General features: G+C 43.0%; 1 protein-coding gene across 2 annotated transcripts in view; it reads left to right on the forward strand.

The window, feature by feature from the left end:
• The window catches only part of LOC140716353 (symplekin-like), a 103,184-nt gene that overhangs the window by 63,677 nt on the left and 22,351 nt on the right, over positions 1-17,156 (forward strand). For both annotated transcript variants that reach the window (XM_073029003.1, XM_073029004.1), the window contains exons 17-22: positions 517-677; positions 4,551-4,659; positions 6,653-6,753; positions 11,610-11,700; positions 12,630-12,737; positions 16,699-16,886. In XM_073029003.1, coding sequence (XP_072885104.1) covers positions 517-677; positions 4,551-4,659; positions 6,653-6,753; positions 11,610-11,700; positions 12,630-12,737; positions 16,699-16,886 — 758 coding nt within the window. The remainder of the gene's footprint in view (positions 1-516; positions 678-4,550; positions 4,660-6,652; positions 6,754-11,609; positions 11,701-12,629; positions 12,738-16,698; positions 16,887-17,156) is intronic.

Below are 17,156 nucleotides of genomic sequence, written 5' to 3' on the forward strand. Positions count from 1 at the left end.
TGAGAAGAAGGCATGTCCTGGGTGATGGGGTAATGGATGCTCCCTTTTTGTGGCATCTCCTTTTGAAGGTGTCCTGGATGCTGGGGGAGGATACCGCCCATGAAGAAGCTGGCTGGGTTTACAACTTTCTGCAGCTTTTTCTGATGTTGTGCAGTTGCCTTTCCATACCAGACAGTAATGCAATTAGTTTGAATTGCATGGCACATCTGTAGAAATTTGCAAGTGTTTTAGATGATAGAGCAGTTGGGTAGGCGTCTTAATGTGCAGGAAATGTGGTGAACTGGACATTGTGTAGACAGAAGGGACTAATTTAGTATGGTTTTAATGATTAGTTTGGCACCACATAGTGGGCTGAAAGGCTGGTTCCTGTGCTGTGCTGTTCTGTATGGATGAAATTACTCTGAGAGGGCGAAGCTCAGCTGTCTACCTGCAGGAGTGATGGGTTAGCATCTGCTGTCTGAATAGTGTGCTATTTTTACCTGCTGACTTTCTTTTTAATTTCTTTCGACATGACAGAGGTGGCAGCTCCTTGGACGGAAGAGACGGTGAAACAGTGCCTGTATTTGTACCTTGCTTTACTTCCCCAGAACCATAAACTCATCCACGAGCTTGCTGCTGTCTACACAGAGGCCATTGCTGACATCAAGCGCACTGTACTGCGTGTCATCGAGCAACCGGTAAGCCCAAGCCCGAGTTCAGAGAGTAGCACACTTTTCTCTGTCTCATTCTGAGATCTGACTTTAATTACACCAGTGCTCTACTGCTTTTCTCAGGGAGGGGGAGGTCTGGTTTTACTGGGACTTTGTGTGTCTTTGGGTGGGTGTGATGGATCTGGTGGTAAGGAATTGGGGAATGTGGGGTTAGTGCAGAAGGCAACACTGAGGTACACTAAATCTCAAGTCGCTGACAAAACAGGCCCTTTGATTTACTGAGGCTTCACCTACCACTATCCACCCATTTACTCCTAGGCAATACAAAGCTATTTTATTCTCATTAAACTCCTCCCTCTACGCACTCTATCATTCACCTGCACATTAAGGAGAATTAAACTAATCTGCCTGACTGGGATGTGGGTGGAAACAGGAAGACCTGGTGGAAGCCCACTTTGTCACAGGGAGAGCATGCAAACTGCACACAGGTGATACTTGAGGTCAGGGTTGTAGGAGCTGAGAGGCAACAGTACAGCTCAACCACTGTGTCCTCCACCTGCAAACTTGCCATTCACATACTCATGATGTGTTCCTGCAAAGTCCTCTGCTGTGGGCTCTGGTGAACCTGTTTGCTGTGAGCGGGACTGCACTTGATGTTTTGTGCTGGCAAGTGGTGAGATGTCAGTGATTGGTATCTGATGGGGCTGGGATCAGAATACTGGGCTGCCAGGAGCATGGGTGCAATGTACAACCGAGGCCAAGATCCTTTGTGCTTGATTTGGCAAGCTGAAGCTTACCTAAAGGTGATTATTTGCATGGACTGTTTTAACCACTGCTCATGATGTTAGTCTAAAAGGCATTGTCACTGCCCAGCAGCACATCAGTGAGAAGTAGGAGCAGAATCAGGTCATTTGACCCACTGAGTTTTTTTCCACTATTCGATCATGGTTAATTTATTATTCCTCTCAACTCCCATTCTCTTGCCTTCTGTCTGAAACCTTAATAATCAAGGATCTATCACAACAAATTTCATGACATATGCTGGTGATATTAAACCCGATTGTGATTCAGCTTCTACTTTGAATATAACCAGTGACTTGACCTTTGCAGCAATCTCTGGCAATGAACTCTACAGATTCACCATCCTCTGGCTTAAGAAATTCCTCCTCATCTCATCTCTGTACTAAAGGGATGTCCTTCCATTGAGGCTTAAGCCTCTTCTCCTTGACTCTCCCTCTATTTGAAAAATTCTCTTCATCCACTCCATCAAGGCTTTTCAATATTTGATAAATTTTAATGTGATCCCCCTCATATTTCTAAACCAGCAAATAAAGGACTGGGCCATCAAATCCTCTTCATGTGTTGTACTGTTCTATATGTTAAACCCTTTCATTCTCAAGATTATTCTCATGAACGTCCTGTGAACCCAGCTCATCCTTTTTTAGATATGGGGCCTAAAACAGTGCTCTAAATGTGATCTGACCAATGCCTTATAAAGCCTCAGCGTTACATTCTTGCTTTTATATTCTGGTCCTTTTGAAATGAATGCTAACAGTGCACTTGCCTTTCTTACTACTGTCTCAACCTGCAAATTAACTTGAGTGAGTGCTGCACTAGGGCACCCAAGTCCCTTTGCATCTCCATTTTCTGAATTCACTACACTCTTTTAGAACATAGCCTTTATTCCTTCTGCCAAAGTGCATGATCATACAGTTCCAGGGAGGTTTGTACATAATTCCTTTGTGAGTAAGGATGACTGAGTACAAAAGATCAGCCAAATGGTTACTCCTTTTCAAGTTCTGATGTTCTTGTTTTAGAGAAGATTGAGACTATTTTCCACTGTCTCCTGACCGATACCTATCCCTGAGCCAACATTACTAATATGAATGATATCATCACTGTTTTAGTACCATTTTCTCCATGCAATTTGAATGCTACATTTTCCACATCGTTTTTCACTGCTTGTTTCAATGTACATGTGATTAATAAACTTGAATTTTGAATGTCGGGCTGCTGCTAGAATTGGTTATTGATTGTGTTCTTATTGTGCTTTGATCTAATAGTCAGGATCGGAATAGGTTTACTATCACCAGCATGTGTCGTGAAATTTGTTAATGCAGCAGCAGTTCAATACAATACATAATATAGAAGAAACAAAAACACAAAATAAAATAATAATAAATAAATCAATTACAGTATACGTATATTGAATAGATTAAAAATTGTGCAAAAAACAGAAATACTATATATTAAAAAGTGAGTTAGTGTTCAAGGGTTCAGTGTCCATTTAGAAATTGGATGGCAGAGGGGAAGAAGCTATTCCTGAATCACTGAGGGTGTGCCTTCAGGCTTCTGTACCTCCTACTCGATGGCAACAGTGAGAAAAAGGCATGCCCTGGGTGCTGGAGGTCCTTAATAATGGATGCTGCCTTTCTGAGACACCGCTCCTTGAAGATGTCATGGGTACTTGGTAGGCTGGTACCCAAGATGGAGCCGACTAAATTTACAACCCTCTGCAGCTTCTTTCAGTCCTGTGCAGTAGCCCCCCCTTCCCCCCCCCCCCATACCAGGCAGTGATACAGCATGTCAGAATGCTCTCAAAGGTACATCTATAGAAGATTTTGAGTGTTTTTGTTGACATACCAAATCACTTCAAGCTCCTAATAAAGTATAGTCGCTGTCTTGCCTTCTTTGTAACTTTATCAATATGTTGGGACCAGGTTAGATCCTCAGAGATCTTGACACTGAGGAACCTGAAACTGCTGACTCTCTCCACTTCTGATCCCTCTATGAGGATTGGTATGTGTTCCTTCGTCTGAACCTTCCTGAAGTCCGCAATCAGTTCTTTCGTCTTACTGATGTTGAGTGCCAGGTTGTTGCTGTGGTACCACTCCATTCGTTGGCATATTTCACTCGTGTACACCCTCTTGTCACCACCTGAGATTCTACCAACAATGGCTGCATCATCAGCATATTTATAGATGGTATTTGAGCTCTGCCTAGCTACACAATCATGAGTATATAGAGAGTGGAGCAGTGGGCTAAGCACACATCCCTCAGGTGCACCAGTGTTGATAGTCAGCGAGGAGGAGGTGTTATCACCAATCTGCACAGACTGTTGTCTTCCGGTTAGAAAGTTGAGGATCCAATTTCAGAGGGAAGTACAGAGGCCGAGGTTCTGCAACTTCTCAATCAGGATTGTGGGAACGATGGTTTTAAATGCTGAGCTTCATTCCAGTCACGACCAACCTCTCAAAGCATTTCATCACTGTAGATTTGAGAGCTACCGAGCGATATTGGGTGATAGTCATTAAGGCAGCTCACATTATTCTTCTAGCAAACAGATAGTTTGCTTGCTAGAACAGTTAATGTCGCATGTAGTCATGCTGCTGTGGGTAAGGATTATATGTAGTGTGACCAGATAAGGACAGCACTTTTCCTTCCTGAAATAATACTATTAGTGCAACAGATGTTTTTTTTTCCAAAAGTTATTGGCTTGTCTGTTGATAGCACTGATTTCATATCTTCATTTAAATTCTCCACCTCCCATGGTGGGATTTGAACTTGTGTCTCTGGCTCATTGGTCCAGCGTAAGTCAAAGAGTTTAATGCTGCAGGAACGCCACCATTCTTAGAATTGGGTATGTATGGCAGCCCAGACAGACATGCACTCCTTCCCCTCCCCTCAACTTCCCATTTTGGCTTCTTCCTCCTTCCTTCCTGATGAAGGGACTCAGCCTGAAACAGCAATTGTTTATTCCCCTCTACAGATACTGCCTGACCTGAGTTCCTGCTGCATTTTCTGTGTGTTACGTTAATTTAATAATGGAATGGTGTTGAAACAAAACTGAGCACTTTTAGACCATCAATTTCCATCTCAATGCTGTTGGTGTCGTTTCAGATTCGAGGAATGGGAATGAATTCTCCTGAACTTCTACTGTTGGTGGAGAACTGTCCGAAAGGTGCTGAAACCCTTGTGACCCGCTGCCTGCACATTTTAACAGACAAAGGTAATCACTGGGATCTGTAATAATTTGACATAATTGTCTACAGACTGCAGAATTTATCCGGAGCATAAGTAATGTGGGAAATATTCGCTCCTGAGCCGTGAGCACAGAGAGGAATTATAGGAGATAAATGTCTGCTCTACGGCTGTGTTGAGTATTTAGGCATGAAGACAATTACATAACTATATTTTAGAAAATTAAAGCTTAAAGTTCACTCTATAGTTCCTGCTACAGTTTTCTGATCATGTAGAATATACAGTATATCACAGGATATACACTTGGTGGCCACTTCATTAGGCACAGGATGGGAACATGACATGGTCTTCTGTTGCTGTAGCCCATCCACTTCAAGGTTGGATGTGTTGTGCATTCAGAGATGCTCTCCTGCACACCACTGTTGCAACACGTGGTTAGTTGAGTTCCTGTCGCCTTCCTGTCAGCTTGAACAAGTCCAGCTATTCTCCGACCAGAAAAGGCATTTTTATCCACAGACTGGATGATTTTAGTTTTTCGCACCATTCTCTGTAAACTCTAGAGATTGTTGAGTGTGAAAATCCCAGGAGATCAATTTAAGAGATCCTCAAACCACCCTATCTAGCACCAACAATCATTCCACGGTCACTTAGACCACGTTTCTTTCCCCATTCTAATGTTTGGTCTGATCAAAACTCTTGACCATGTCTGCATGGCTTTATGCATTGAGTTGCTGCCAGTGATTGCTTGATTAGATATTTGCATTAATAAGCAGTTGTATCCAATAAAACAGCCACTGAATGTATGTGCAAACATGAGGAAATCTGCAGATGCTGGAAATTCAAACAACACACACAAAATGCTGGTGGAACACAGCAGGCCAGGCAGCATCTATAAGGAGAAGCACTGTCGACGTCCTTCATCAGTCCTGATGAAGGGTCTCGGCCCGAAACGGCGACAGTGCTTCTCCTTATAGATGCTGCCTGGCCTGCTGTGTTCCACCAGCATTTTGTGTGTTTTCACTGAATGTATGTTTCATGTTGAGTACTTTGTTTCATTGGCCAACATAAATATCTGCCATATTGTAGTTTTGTCAAGGTACTTCTGTTCTCTGCTGGATTTTCTTTTGCTGGGGTCAAACACTGAGCGATTGAATTCAGTTTCACAGTTGGGTTTGTGGCAACTTTGAAGGCTCAGTGTAGCAAAGGGATCCTGGTGGGGAAGGAATATTTATCCACCATGACATGCTTGTCCTTTTCCTTCATTGGCTTGTTACAAGGATGCTTTCTCAATAATGATCAATTAGGCACAGAATATTTATTTATGGACAAGTACTTTATTGTCTCAAGTAACAAGCATGTGAATTTACAAATTAAATACACCAGGTTTCCCTGACCCTCCATGATCAGTCAAAGAAAAAAGGTTGGTCTCCACAGAGTTCTCACTGATTGTGCTCTTAAAATCCATCATTTTTATTTTTTTCCTTATCAATCTATGATATTTCAATTCTGTTGGTTCAAGGCCATCTGACTGACCTGTGTCAGTTCTGAATGGATATAGCGAGAGCTATAAGCAGTATTGCTTTATGGCTGTTTCCTTCAGTCTTGTGGCTTGCGGGATTTCTTTTGTCCAACTCAGACTGGTTCAGCCAAACACTGGATCTAGATGACCAGATCACATGTTGTTCCTTCTATAAGCTGCATTTTACATCATGAAGATCTTCTTAACTGAAAATGGTCTCTAAAGGAAACTCATTGTACCCATGTTCAGTTGCTCTGATTAAGTTATCACTGAGCAAGAATCAGTTCACCAAACAGTTAACAAAATGGTAATTGCAAGGACAGTCTCTCAAAATGGCCGTGTCTGTTCTTGCAACAACATGGTAAGAACAAAGACTTCAGCAATGTCCGTTTCCACCTGCCTCATTCTTATTCACTGATTTGTAATTTGTTGTTCTTTCTGGTTGACAGAAACTGTTAATAGAGCTTGAATGTTATCCAGTAACAATCCGATATAATTTCAGTTCCTCCGTCACCGGAGCTGGTGAAGCGAGTCCGTGATCTCTACCACAAGAGGGTTCCAGACGTCAGATTTCTGATCCCGGTGTTGAATGGCCTTGAGAAGGTACTATAATGTTTTCAGACTGAAGTTATGGCAAAGATGGCTCCTAGTAGGAAAATGAGTAACAATGGAGGGGACAGAGTGTCGGAAGGAGCGGGAGGGTAACGTGTCAGTCCTTATGGATATGAAATAGCAAGAGGCTTCCCATTGAAGTTCTAGTTCAGTTTATTGTTATTCAAGTGTACGCATGTATACTGTCAAAGGAGGTGTTTCTCCAGACCAAGGTGCACAGCACAGTACATAGAACCCAAACACAACACAAAGTAATATTACCACAAATAAATTCACAAATAATAAGATGCATATACGATACAAGTTAGAAAGAAAACAATTTAACATTACTGGCGCTTCATACATGATGAGTCGTGGGTGTTGGGAGGGGGTTCAGTAGTCTTATGGCCTGGGGGAAGAAGCTGTTTCTCATCCGAACAGTTCTTGTCGAAACACTATGGTACCACCTGCCTGATGGTAGGAGGTCAAGGAGAATGTAGGATGGATGGGAGGGATCATTGACAACGCTAAGGGCCCTGAGTACACATCACTCCTGATAAGTATCTCAGATAGGTGGAAGAGAGACTCTTACGATCCTCTCAGTCCTTTGTAGGGACGCGGTCAGATGCCTTGCAGGTGTTGTACCAGATGGCAATGCCACTGGTCAGGACAATCGGGTGCAGGGAGAAGAGCCTCAGTCTCCTAAGGAAGTGGAGATGGCGTTGTGCTGTCTTGACCAAAGAGGGACCAGGTGAGATCGTCTATTATGTGCACTCTCTGAAACTAGGTTCTCCTAACTCTGCATAGAAGAGCCATGGACGTGCAGTGAGGAGTGGTCAACCTGCGCATTCCTAAAGTCAGCAATCATCTCTTTGGTCGTGTCCATGTTGAGACTCGAGTTGTTGTGCTCACTCCATTCTACCAGCCGCTCTACCTCCTCTCTTGGCATCACTGCAGTCATCAGCAAACTGAATTCGGTTTGAACTGAATCTAGAATGCAGCCATGTGTCAGAAATGTGAACAGCAGCAGGCTGAGCTTGCAGCTGTGGGGAATACTGGTGTTCATCGTGATGGAGCTAGAGATGTTTCTGCCAACATAGACTTTCTGTCTAGAAGTTCAGGATCCAGTTACAGGGAGAAGGGTTGAGATCCAAGGGGACAGTTTCCTTTCTAGCTTCTAAAGGATGGTTGTATTAAACACAGAGCTGAAGTCAATGAGCAGCAGCCTGGCACATATGGCATCATTTTCCAGGTGGGACAGGACGAAGTGGTGTGTGAGATTATGGCACTATCAGTGGATCGATTTCAGTAATAAACGAATAGGAAGGGGCCCAGTGTATCAGGAAGATGGGATTTAATGCAAATCATAACCAGCTGCTCAAAACACTTCATTCTTGTTGATGTCATTACTACTAGATGGTAGTCATTGAGGCAGGTTACTGTTGCCCTCTTGGGCACCGGGATGATACTAGCTGTCTTGAAGGCTGTAGGGGGCAATGAACTGTTCCAGAGAGATGTTGAAGATGTTTGCTAGAGTTTCAGGTAACTGGGCTGCACAGTCTCTCAGCACCCGACCAGGTATGGTCTGAATAGGATCTTCCTCACTCTAGACAGAGTGCCTGCTCCTCGGGGGGTGGGGGGGAGTGGGAGTTGGGGAGAAGTGGGCTGGGAGCCTTCCTCATTCCATAACTCAAACTGAGCGTAAAAGACATTCAGGAAGAGAAGTGTCACTGTCATTGTTATGCAGTGTGCACTTGTAGTGTTATGGTCTGAATGCCCTGCCACATGCACCCTCTGTCTCTTGTGTCGCAGAAGTGGCTCTGTGAATAATCCCGTTTTGTCTTCCTGATGGTGCAGGCCTGAGAGCTGTCTTATCTGCTGATGTGAAGGCAACATCCGGACCTCTCAGCCATGAGCCAATGCTGTCAGCCTTGATTTATCCCCACATATGTTTAATAGTAGTGATGTCCTCAGTGCACTTCTCTATGTAGCCAGTCACAAATCTTGCGTATTCACCGATGTTAATATGATTGTTGCAGGAAGCCGTCTGCTTGAATCTGTTCCAGTCCATGTTTTCAAATCTGTCCTGTAATGTTGAAGTTGCTTCTTCTGGTCTGATCTTTATCTCCCTTTGAAGTGGTTTGATATGTTTAATCGGTGATCAGTGTGCAGAAATTAGCATGACAGATAAGTGGTCAGAGAATCCCATTTTAAGAACATAAAACACTACAGTACAGTGCAGGCCCTCGAGCTCATGATGTTGTGATGACCTTTTAACCTACTCTAAGATCAATCTAACCCTTTCCTCCTACATCCAGTGCCTATTCAAGTCTCAAGGTACATTTATTATCAAAGTATGTATACAGTATAGAACTCTGAGACTTGTTTTCCCAAAGGCAGCCACGAAACAAAGGAACATCATAGAACCTGTCTAAAGAAAACCCTACACCCTAAACTCAAACACCTTATGCATGGAAAATAGAAATAATAGCACAAACAACAAAAAGTGTGAATATTACACAACATTAGATATCATCAAACCGCAGAGAAAGAGGCTGCAGAGCTAACGCTGCCATCAAATCATACAAATAGTAAAAAAAAGTGTAAACAAAAACACGTCACATGAACTGCAGAGTCCCTCAAAAGTGAATCCACAGCTGCTTTCAGTGCTGAGGACATTGAACATCAAAATGCAGAATGAGTCCACTGAGCTGATGGAACCTTGCCATGTGGGGCCCAAGACTCCTGCACCTTCTGCCGGCTGCAGTGAGAGGGAGACTGCTCGAGGACAGGCAGATGGCACAGAACACATTCGTTTGCTGCTCTTGGCCTCATCATTTTTAATCTTTCTCAACACTTTAATGAGTGTAATGAACCCAACCACAGGTTTCTGTTCTGCTATTAGGTATCGATGACCTTCACATCTGTCTGTCACCATATCCCCAAGGAGATCGCAAAAGCACCAGCTCATTTAGTTGGCTCAAAAACACATCCTCAAATGGAAATAGATCACAGTTCAGGAGAGATATATTTAAGAGCAGAAAAGTGTCTAGTAATTTCATGAGCTGTCTGCAGGATGTCACAGTTGGTTGTTGGCACCATCTTGCAACCAAAGAATATCTTAAGAATGTCTTATGTCACTAGTGTGTCAGCCTTCATCACCACTCCTGACAATGCCCCTCTACTTCCATCCAATCACATTAAAATTATCTCCACTCATATTAGCCATTTCCGCTCTGGGATAAAGTATCTGGCTATCTGCTTGATCTGTGCCTCTTAGCACCTTGCACACTTTTCCAGGTTTTTGCTTCCTTTCTGACTGCTTTGCCTTGCTTTACTTTACCTATTGAACCTTCTGTGCCCCAAACCTGTTGACATTATTGGTTAACTTAATATGATAGACCTAGGAGAGGCAGTGGATGTTATTTACTTGGATTTTCAGAAGGTGTTTGATAAGGTGCTACACATGAGGCTTCTTAACAAGATGAAATCCTATGCCGTTATAGGAAAAATACTGGCATATGTAGTGGAATGGCTGACAAACAGGAGGCAGCAAGTGGGAATAGAAAGGGCCTTTTCTGGTTGGCTGTCAATGACTAGTGGTGTTTCTCAGGGACCAGTATTGGGACTGCTGCTTTTCACATTATTTGTCAGTGACTTAGATTATGGAATTGATGGCTTTGTGGCAAATTTTGTGGATGATATGAAGATGGGTGGAGGGGTAGGTAATGCTAAGGAAGCAATGCGATTGCAGCAAGACTTAGACAAATTGGAAGAAGGGGCAAAAAAGTGGCAGATGGAATACAGTGTTGGGAAATGTATGATAATGCATTTTGGTAAAAGGAACAATAGTGCGGACTATTATCTAAATGGGGAGAAGGTTCAAACATCAGAGGTGCAGTGTGACTTAGGAGTCCTTGTGCAAGACTCCCAGGAGGTTAATTTATTAAGTCTGTGGTAAAGAAGGCAAATGCAATGTTGACATTTATGTCAAGGGGAGTTAATGCTGAGCCTTTATAAGACACTAGTTTTGGGCATCATATCTCAGAAAGGATGTGTTGTCATTGGGGAGAGTCCAGAGGAGTTTCATAAGGATGATTCTGGGAATGAAGGGTTAACATAGGAGAGTATTTGGCAGCTTTGGGCCTGTACTCACTGGAATTTAGAAGAATGCAGGGGGATCTCAATGAAATCTACTGAATATTGAAAGGACTAGATAGGGTGGATATTGAGAGGATATTTCGTATGGTATGGGTATCCAGAACTAGAGGACACAGCCTCAAAATTGAGGGGCGACCCTTTAGAACAGAGGTAAGGAGGAATTTTTGTAGCCAGGGAGTAGTAAGCCTGTGGAATGCTCCGCCACAGACTGCACTGGAGGTCAAGTCCAGCATGTATTTAAGGCAGAAGTTGATCGTTTCCTGATTGGTCAGGGCATCAACGGATATGGCGAGACGGCAGCTATAAGGAGTTGAGTGACATCCGGGATCAGCCATGATGGAATGGTGGAGCATACTTGATGGGCTGACTAACCTAATTCTGCTCCTGTGTCTTATGGTCTTAAGGACTTTGCATGAAAACTCAACTCTCCTTTTGAGCAAGATGACCCTTGAAAAGAGGAGGATCTAAGATAAGTGCTAACATACTGTACATCAAGGATCGTTGTGGTCAACTTGCTGATGAGAAAATAGCCAGTGTCCAAGTCTAAATGTGGTGCAATCTCTAAACTGTTTTGAGTTTATAGCTAATTTCATTGTCCTTCCCTCAACAGCAGAAGTTCCCTGATACAGCAGCGAGTGTCATGTGTGAAGCTGCTTCAGTATGTTTCTTGAAATAATAAGTAACCTTGTACTAACTCTCTTTCACAGAAAGAAGTAATCCAGGCGCTGCCCAAACTAATCAAATTGAATCCCATTGTGGTGAAGGAGGTCTTTAACCGGCTTCTGGGGACTACACACAGTGAGTCGTGGTGATGTTTGCAGGGAGGTGGGGGTTGGTAACGGAGGAGAAATTGTGTGCTGTGTTGGGAAGTGAAGGAATTGCATTCATATGATGGGAGGCTGTAGGTTCTGTCATTTTCAGTGTCCTGTAGGCGCACCCTGGAGTTGTACACTGCCTTTTACCAGCCTCCTTTTTATTGACTCTGGCCACTCTTCCCGCTGCCCACCTTCCATCGCCCAACTCCCACTCTGGTCAAGGATACTTCTCACCCTGTCTTCTCACCCTAGGGTGCTTCTCAGCCTGTCTTCCCAGGAGAGGAGAGAAGGTAGAATGTCTAAGGTGAGAGGCATCCTTGAGCGGAGTGGGAACACATACCACTAGGGTCAAGGACAGCTTCTATATCACTAATATCAATGTTCCTGCACTGCAATTTCCCAGTAGCTTTTATATCAAATTAAGTTTTCTTTCTATAACTTGATATGCATATGTACAGCATGATCTGACTGAATGACATACAAAAAAAAGCACTTTTCTGTATCTCGGTATGCGTGACAATAATAATAAACCAAGCCAAATCTCTAGGGCAGCATGGTAGTGTAGTGGCTGGTGTAATGCTATTACAGCCCCAGTGACCCGGGTACGCTGTCTGTAAGAAGTTTGTACATTCTGTCTGTGATTGGTGGGTGCTCTGGTGTCCTTCCACAGTGTAAAGACATACGGTTTAGTGTGTTCATTGTTCACGTGGGTGGAATTGGGCCACATTAAATAACGGGAGTTGTCCATTGGATGGGAATAAGGTGGAGGTAATGTTTTGCGGTGGAATTTTACTTGCTGGATGTAATTTGCTGTTAATAAGCATAAGATGGGGTGTACGTGGGAGTCTACATTCTCTGCCTACTGTAAGACTTTAAAGTCCGAACTATGTAATATTTCTTCTTCTCTTCTAGTGGGTGAGGGAGGCTCAGCAGCTATTTCTCCCTTGACCCCTGGTGATCTTCTCATTGCTCTGCACAACATAGACTCTACCAAATGCGACATGAAGTCAATAATCAAAGGTAACTAATACCCACAGTATCTCTGTATTTTCTTCTTATCTCTCACTGCACCCTCCCCCAGCTGATTGCAGGGTCCTGGCAAACAATCCAATACTCTCATTGATGAATCTCGTGTTCTGAGGCCAATTACATTAAACATGGGCATGGTTTGAGAAAGCTGATTTTGAGTAAAATGTTTATTCCCATTTCTGTCAGGAAAATTAGCTGAGCTGTCTGCTTTTGCTATGGGATGTCAGTTTACGTAGTTATATAGCATGGAGATGGATCACAGAACATCGGAACACAGGACAACATGGGGTGTTGTACATAGTGTTATACATAGTACAACACAGGAACAGGCCCTTCAGCCCTTAATGTCTGTGCTGAACGTGATGCCAAATTAAATTGAATCTCTTCGGCCTGCATAGGGTCCATATCCCTCCATTTCCTGCAGAGTCATATGTCTAACAGTTTCTTTCTGCTTCCATCACTACCCCTGACAGCCCATTCCAGGCACCAATTACTCTCTGTGTAAAATAAAACTTACCTTGCACATTTCCTTTAAAGCTTCCCCATCTCATCTTAAATCATATCTTCTAGTATTTGATAATTATAACCTGGGGAAAAGATTCTGACTGACTGCCCTATCTGTGCCTCTCTTAATTCTATAGACTTGTATTAGGTCTCCTCTCAGCCTTCAGTACTCCGGAGAAAATAAGCCACGTTTGGCCAACCTCTCCTTGTAGCTCAGACCCTCTAATCCAGGGAGTATGCTGTTGAACCTCTTCTGCACCCTTTCCAAAGACTTCACACTCTTGTAATGGAGCAGCTAGAATTGTACATCTTCTGCTCAATGAACATCTAGGACCAGTGATTGTCTCACTGACCAACAAGCACTGATTTCAGCTAATTCTGTTTTAATAATATTCTCACCACATTCCCATCAAACCTTTTAGATTCTACCACTCATCTATACAATAAGGCCATTTATACCAGTCACTTGACCTTTCTGATGGTAGTGATGAGAGGAGGGCATGCTCTGAATGGTGAAGGTCCTTGATGATAGACACTGCCTTATGAACCATTGCCTTTTGAAGATGTTCTCAATGATGGAGAGCCTAGTCCCGTGAGTCTACTGGATGAGTCTACAACTGTCTGTAGCTTTTTCTAATCCTGTCAATTGTTTTCAAAGACTTGTCTTATTAGTCCCATTTCCAATTAATTTCACTAACAAGCTGTTTATGCCCACTCAGTGGAATTTTATTTTTTGTTTTTTGCACCATTCTCTAAAAATTCTAGAGACTGTTGTGCGCAAAAATCCCAAAAGATCAGCAGTTTCTGAGATACACAAGCTACACCATCTGGTGCCAACAATCATTCCATGATCAAAGTCGCTGAGATATTTCTTCTCTGGTCTGAATAACAACTGAACATCTTGACCATGTATGTATGTTTTTGTGCATTGTGCTACCACATGATTGGATATTTGCATTAATGAGCAGATGTACAGGCATACTTAATAAAGTGGCCACTTAGTGTATAAGTCAATCAGTTACATTTTGTAGATGAGCATTCTGGATAATGCTTCTGTGACCTGTACTTCTCCTAATTCCCTTCACCTTTAGATTCTCCCTAATACCTAGTTTTTCTGCTGTCCTCTCCAAATGATTCCTATTGTCTGGGGGTTGAATGGCTTCAAAAAGGCAACAATTATACCAGTGCCTAAGAAGAATAATGTGAGCTGCCTTAATGACTATCACCTGGTAGCACTCACATCGACAGTGATGAACTGCTTTGAGGAGTTGGTCATGACTAGACTGAACTCCTGCCTCAGCAAGGACCTGGACCCATTACAAGTTGCCTATTGCCACAATAGGTCAACGGCAGACACAAGCTCAATGGCTGTTCACACAGCTTTAGACCAGCTGGACAACGGAAACACCTACGTCAGGATGCTGTTCATTGACTATAGCTCAGCATTTAATACCATCATTCAAACAATCCTGATTGAGAAGTTGCAGAACCCGGGCCTCGGTACCTCCCTCTGCAATTGGATCCTTGACTTCCTAACCGGAAGACCACAATCTGTGCGAATTGGTGATAACATCTCCTCCTCGCTGACAATCAACACTGGTGCACCTCAGGGGTGTGTGCTTAGCCCACTGCTCTACTCTCTATATACTCATGATTGTGTAGCTAGGCAGAGCTCAAATACCATCTATAAATATGCTGACGATACAATCATTGTTGGTAGAATCTCAGATGGTGACGAGAGGGTGTACAGGAGTGAGATATGCCAACTAGTGGAGTGGTGCCACAGCAACAACCTGGCACTCAATGTCAGTAAGATGGAAGAGCTGATTGTGGACTTCAGGAAGGGTAAGATGAAGGAATGCATTTCAATCCTTATAGAGGGATCAGAAGTGGAGTGAGTGAACAGTTTCAAGTTTCTCAGTGTCAAGATCTCTGAGGATCTAACCTGGTCCCAACATATCGATGCAGTTATAAAGAAAGCAAGACAGCGACTATACTTCATTAGGAGTTTGAAGAGATTTGGTATGTCAACAAATACACTCAGAACTTCTATAGTTGTACCGTGGAGAACATTCTGACAGGCTGCATCACTGTCTAGTATGGGGGGGGGGGGGGGGGGGGGGGTGCTACTGCACAGGACTGAGAGAAGCTGCAGAGGGTTGTAAATCTAGTCAGCTCCATCTTGGGTACTAGCCTACAAAGTACCCAGGACATCTTCAAGGAGCGGTGTCTCAGAAAGGCAGCATCCATTATTAAGGACCTCCAGCACCCAGGGCATGCCCTTTTCTCACTGTTACCATCAGGTAGGGGGTACGGAAGCCTCAAGGCACAAACTCAACGATTCAGAACAGCTTCTTCCCCTCTGCCATCCGATTCCTAAATGGACATTGAACCCTTGGACACTACCTCACATTTTTAATATAAATTATTTCTCTTTTTTTGCACATTTTTTAATCTATTTAATATTTGTATACTGTAATTGATTTACTTTTTTCTTTTTTATTATATATTGCATTGAACTGCTGCTGCTAAGTTAACAAATTTCATGATGCATGCTGGTGGTAATAAGAAACATAAAAACATAGAAAACATACAGCACAACACAGGCCCTTTGGCCCACAAAGCTGTGCCAAACATGTCCTTACCTAGAACTACCTAGGCTTTATGCGTAGCCCTCTATTTTTCTAAGCTCCATGTACCTATTCAGGAGTCTCTTAATAGACCCTATTGTTTCTGCCTCCACCACCGTCACCGGCAGCCCATTCCACGCACTCACCTCTCTCTGCGTTTTTAAAAAAAAACAACTTACCCCGACGTCTCCTCTGTACCGACTTCCAAGCACCTTAAAACTGTGCCCTCTTGTGTTAGCCATTTCAGCCCTGGGAAAAAGCCTCTGACTTTCGACATGATCAATGCCTCTTATCATCTTGTACACCTCTATCAGGTCACCTCTCATCCTCTGTTGCTTCAAGGAGAAAAGGCGGGATTCACTCAACCTTTTCTCATAAGGCATACTCCCAGTCCAGGCAAGCAAAAAAAAAATGGAACGCTTCACAAATTTGCGTGAACCTGATTCTGATTCTATTCTGTGAAAGGTTGGGACACATTTCTAACTCTAAGGTTCTTGTATAAATAACTATTGTTTTCCCTTCAGAGTTAAAAGTAAGTAAAGCTGAGTCCAATACTGTTTCCACAACCCATGGATTCACTTTCAAGGATTCTTCATCTCATGTTCTCTATTGCTTATCAATTATTATTTGTCTTTCTTTTTGTATGTGCACAGTTTGTTTTTTGTATCCTTTTTGGTATGATGTTTCCTTGATTCTCTTGTGATTTGTGTATTTACTATGACTACCCACAGGAAAATGAATCTCTTGGTTGTATATGGGGTACATGTACTTTGATAATAAATTTGCTTCAGACTGCTTATGATTTTTTTCCTTTTAAGCTACAAACCTGTGCTTTGCGGAGAGGAATGTGTACACATCAGAGGTTCTTGCTGTTGTGATGCAGCAACTGATGGAACAGAGCCCACTGCCGATGTTGCTGATGAGAACAGTCATTCAGTCCCTCACCATGTATCCACGTCTTGGGGGTTTTGTTATGAACATCCTGTCCCGCCTCATAATGAAGCAGGTAATGGGGGAAGGAGGTGAATTTGACTTTTCTTTGGCAATGGAATGAGTATGTCACTGAGTTGCGTTCAGTTCCCTCCAGGGTTATTTTTTGTTTTTAATTTATTTAGAGATACAGCACAGAATAGATGCTCTTAGCAACATCAAGCAACCCCCAACAATCCTGATTCAATCCTGATCTAATCATGGGGTAATTTACAATGACCTATTAACCTGCTCAGTCTGTCTTTGGACTGTGGGAGGACCTGGAGAAAACCCACACATTCCATAG

This window comes from Hemitrygon akajei, chromosome 25, assembly GCF_048418815.1.
Source record: "Hemitrygon akajei chromosome 25, sHemAka1.3, whole genome shotgun sequence".
NCBI lineage: Eukaryota > Metazoa > Chordata > Chondrichthyes > Myliobatiformes > Dasyatidae > Hemitrygon > Hemitrygon akajei.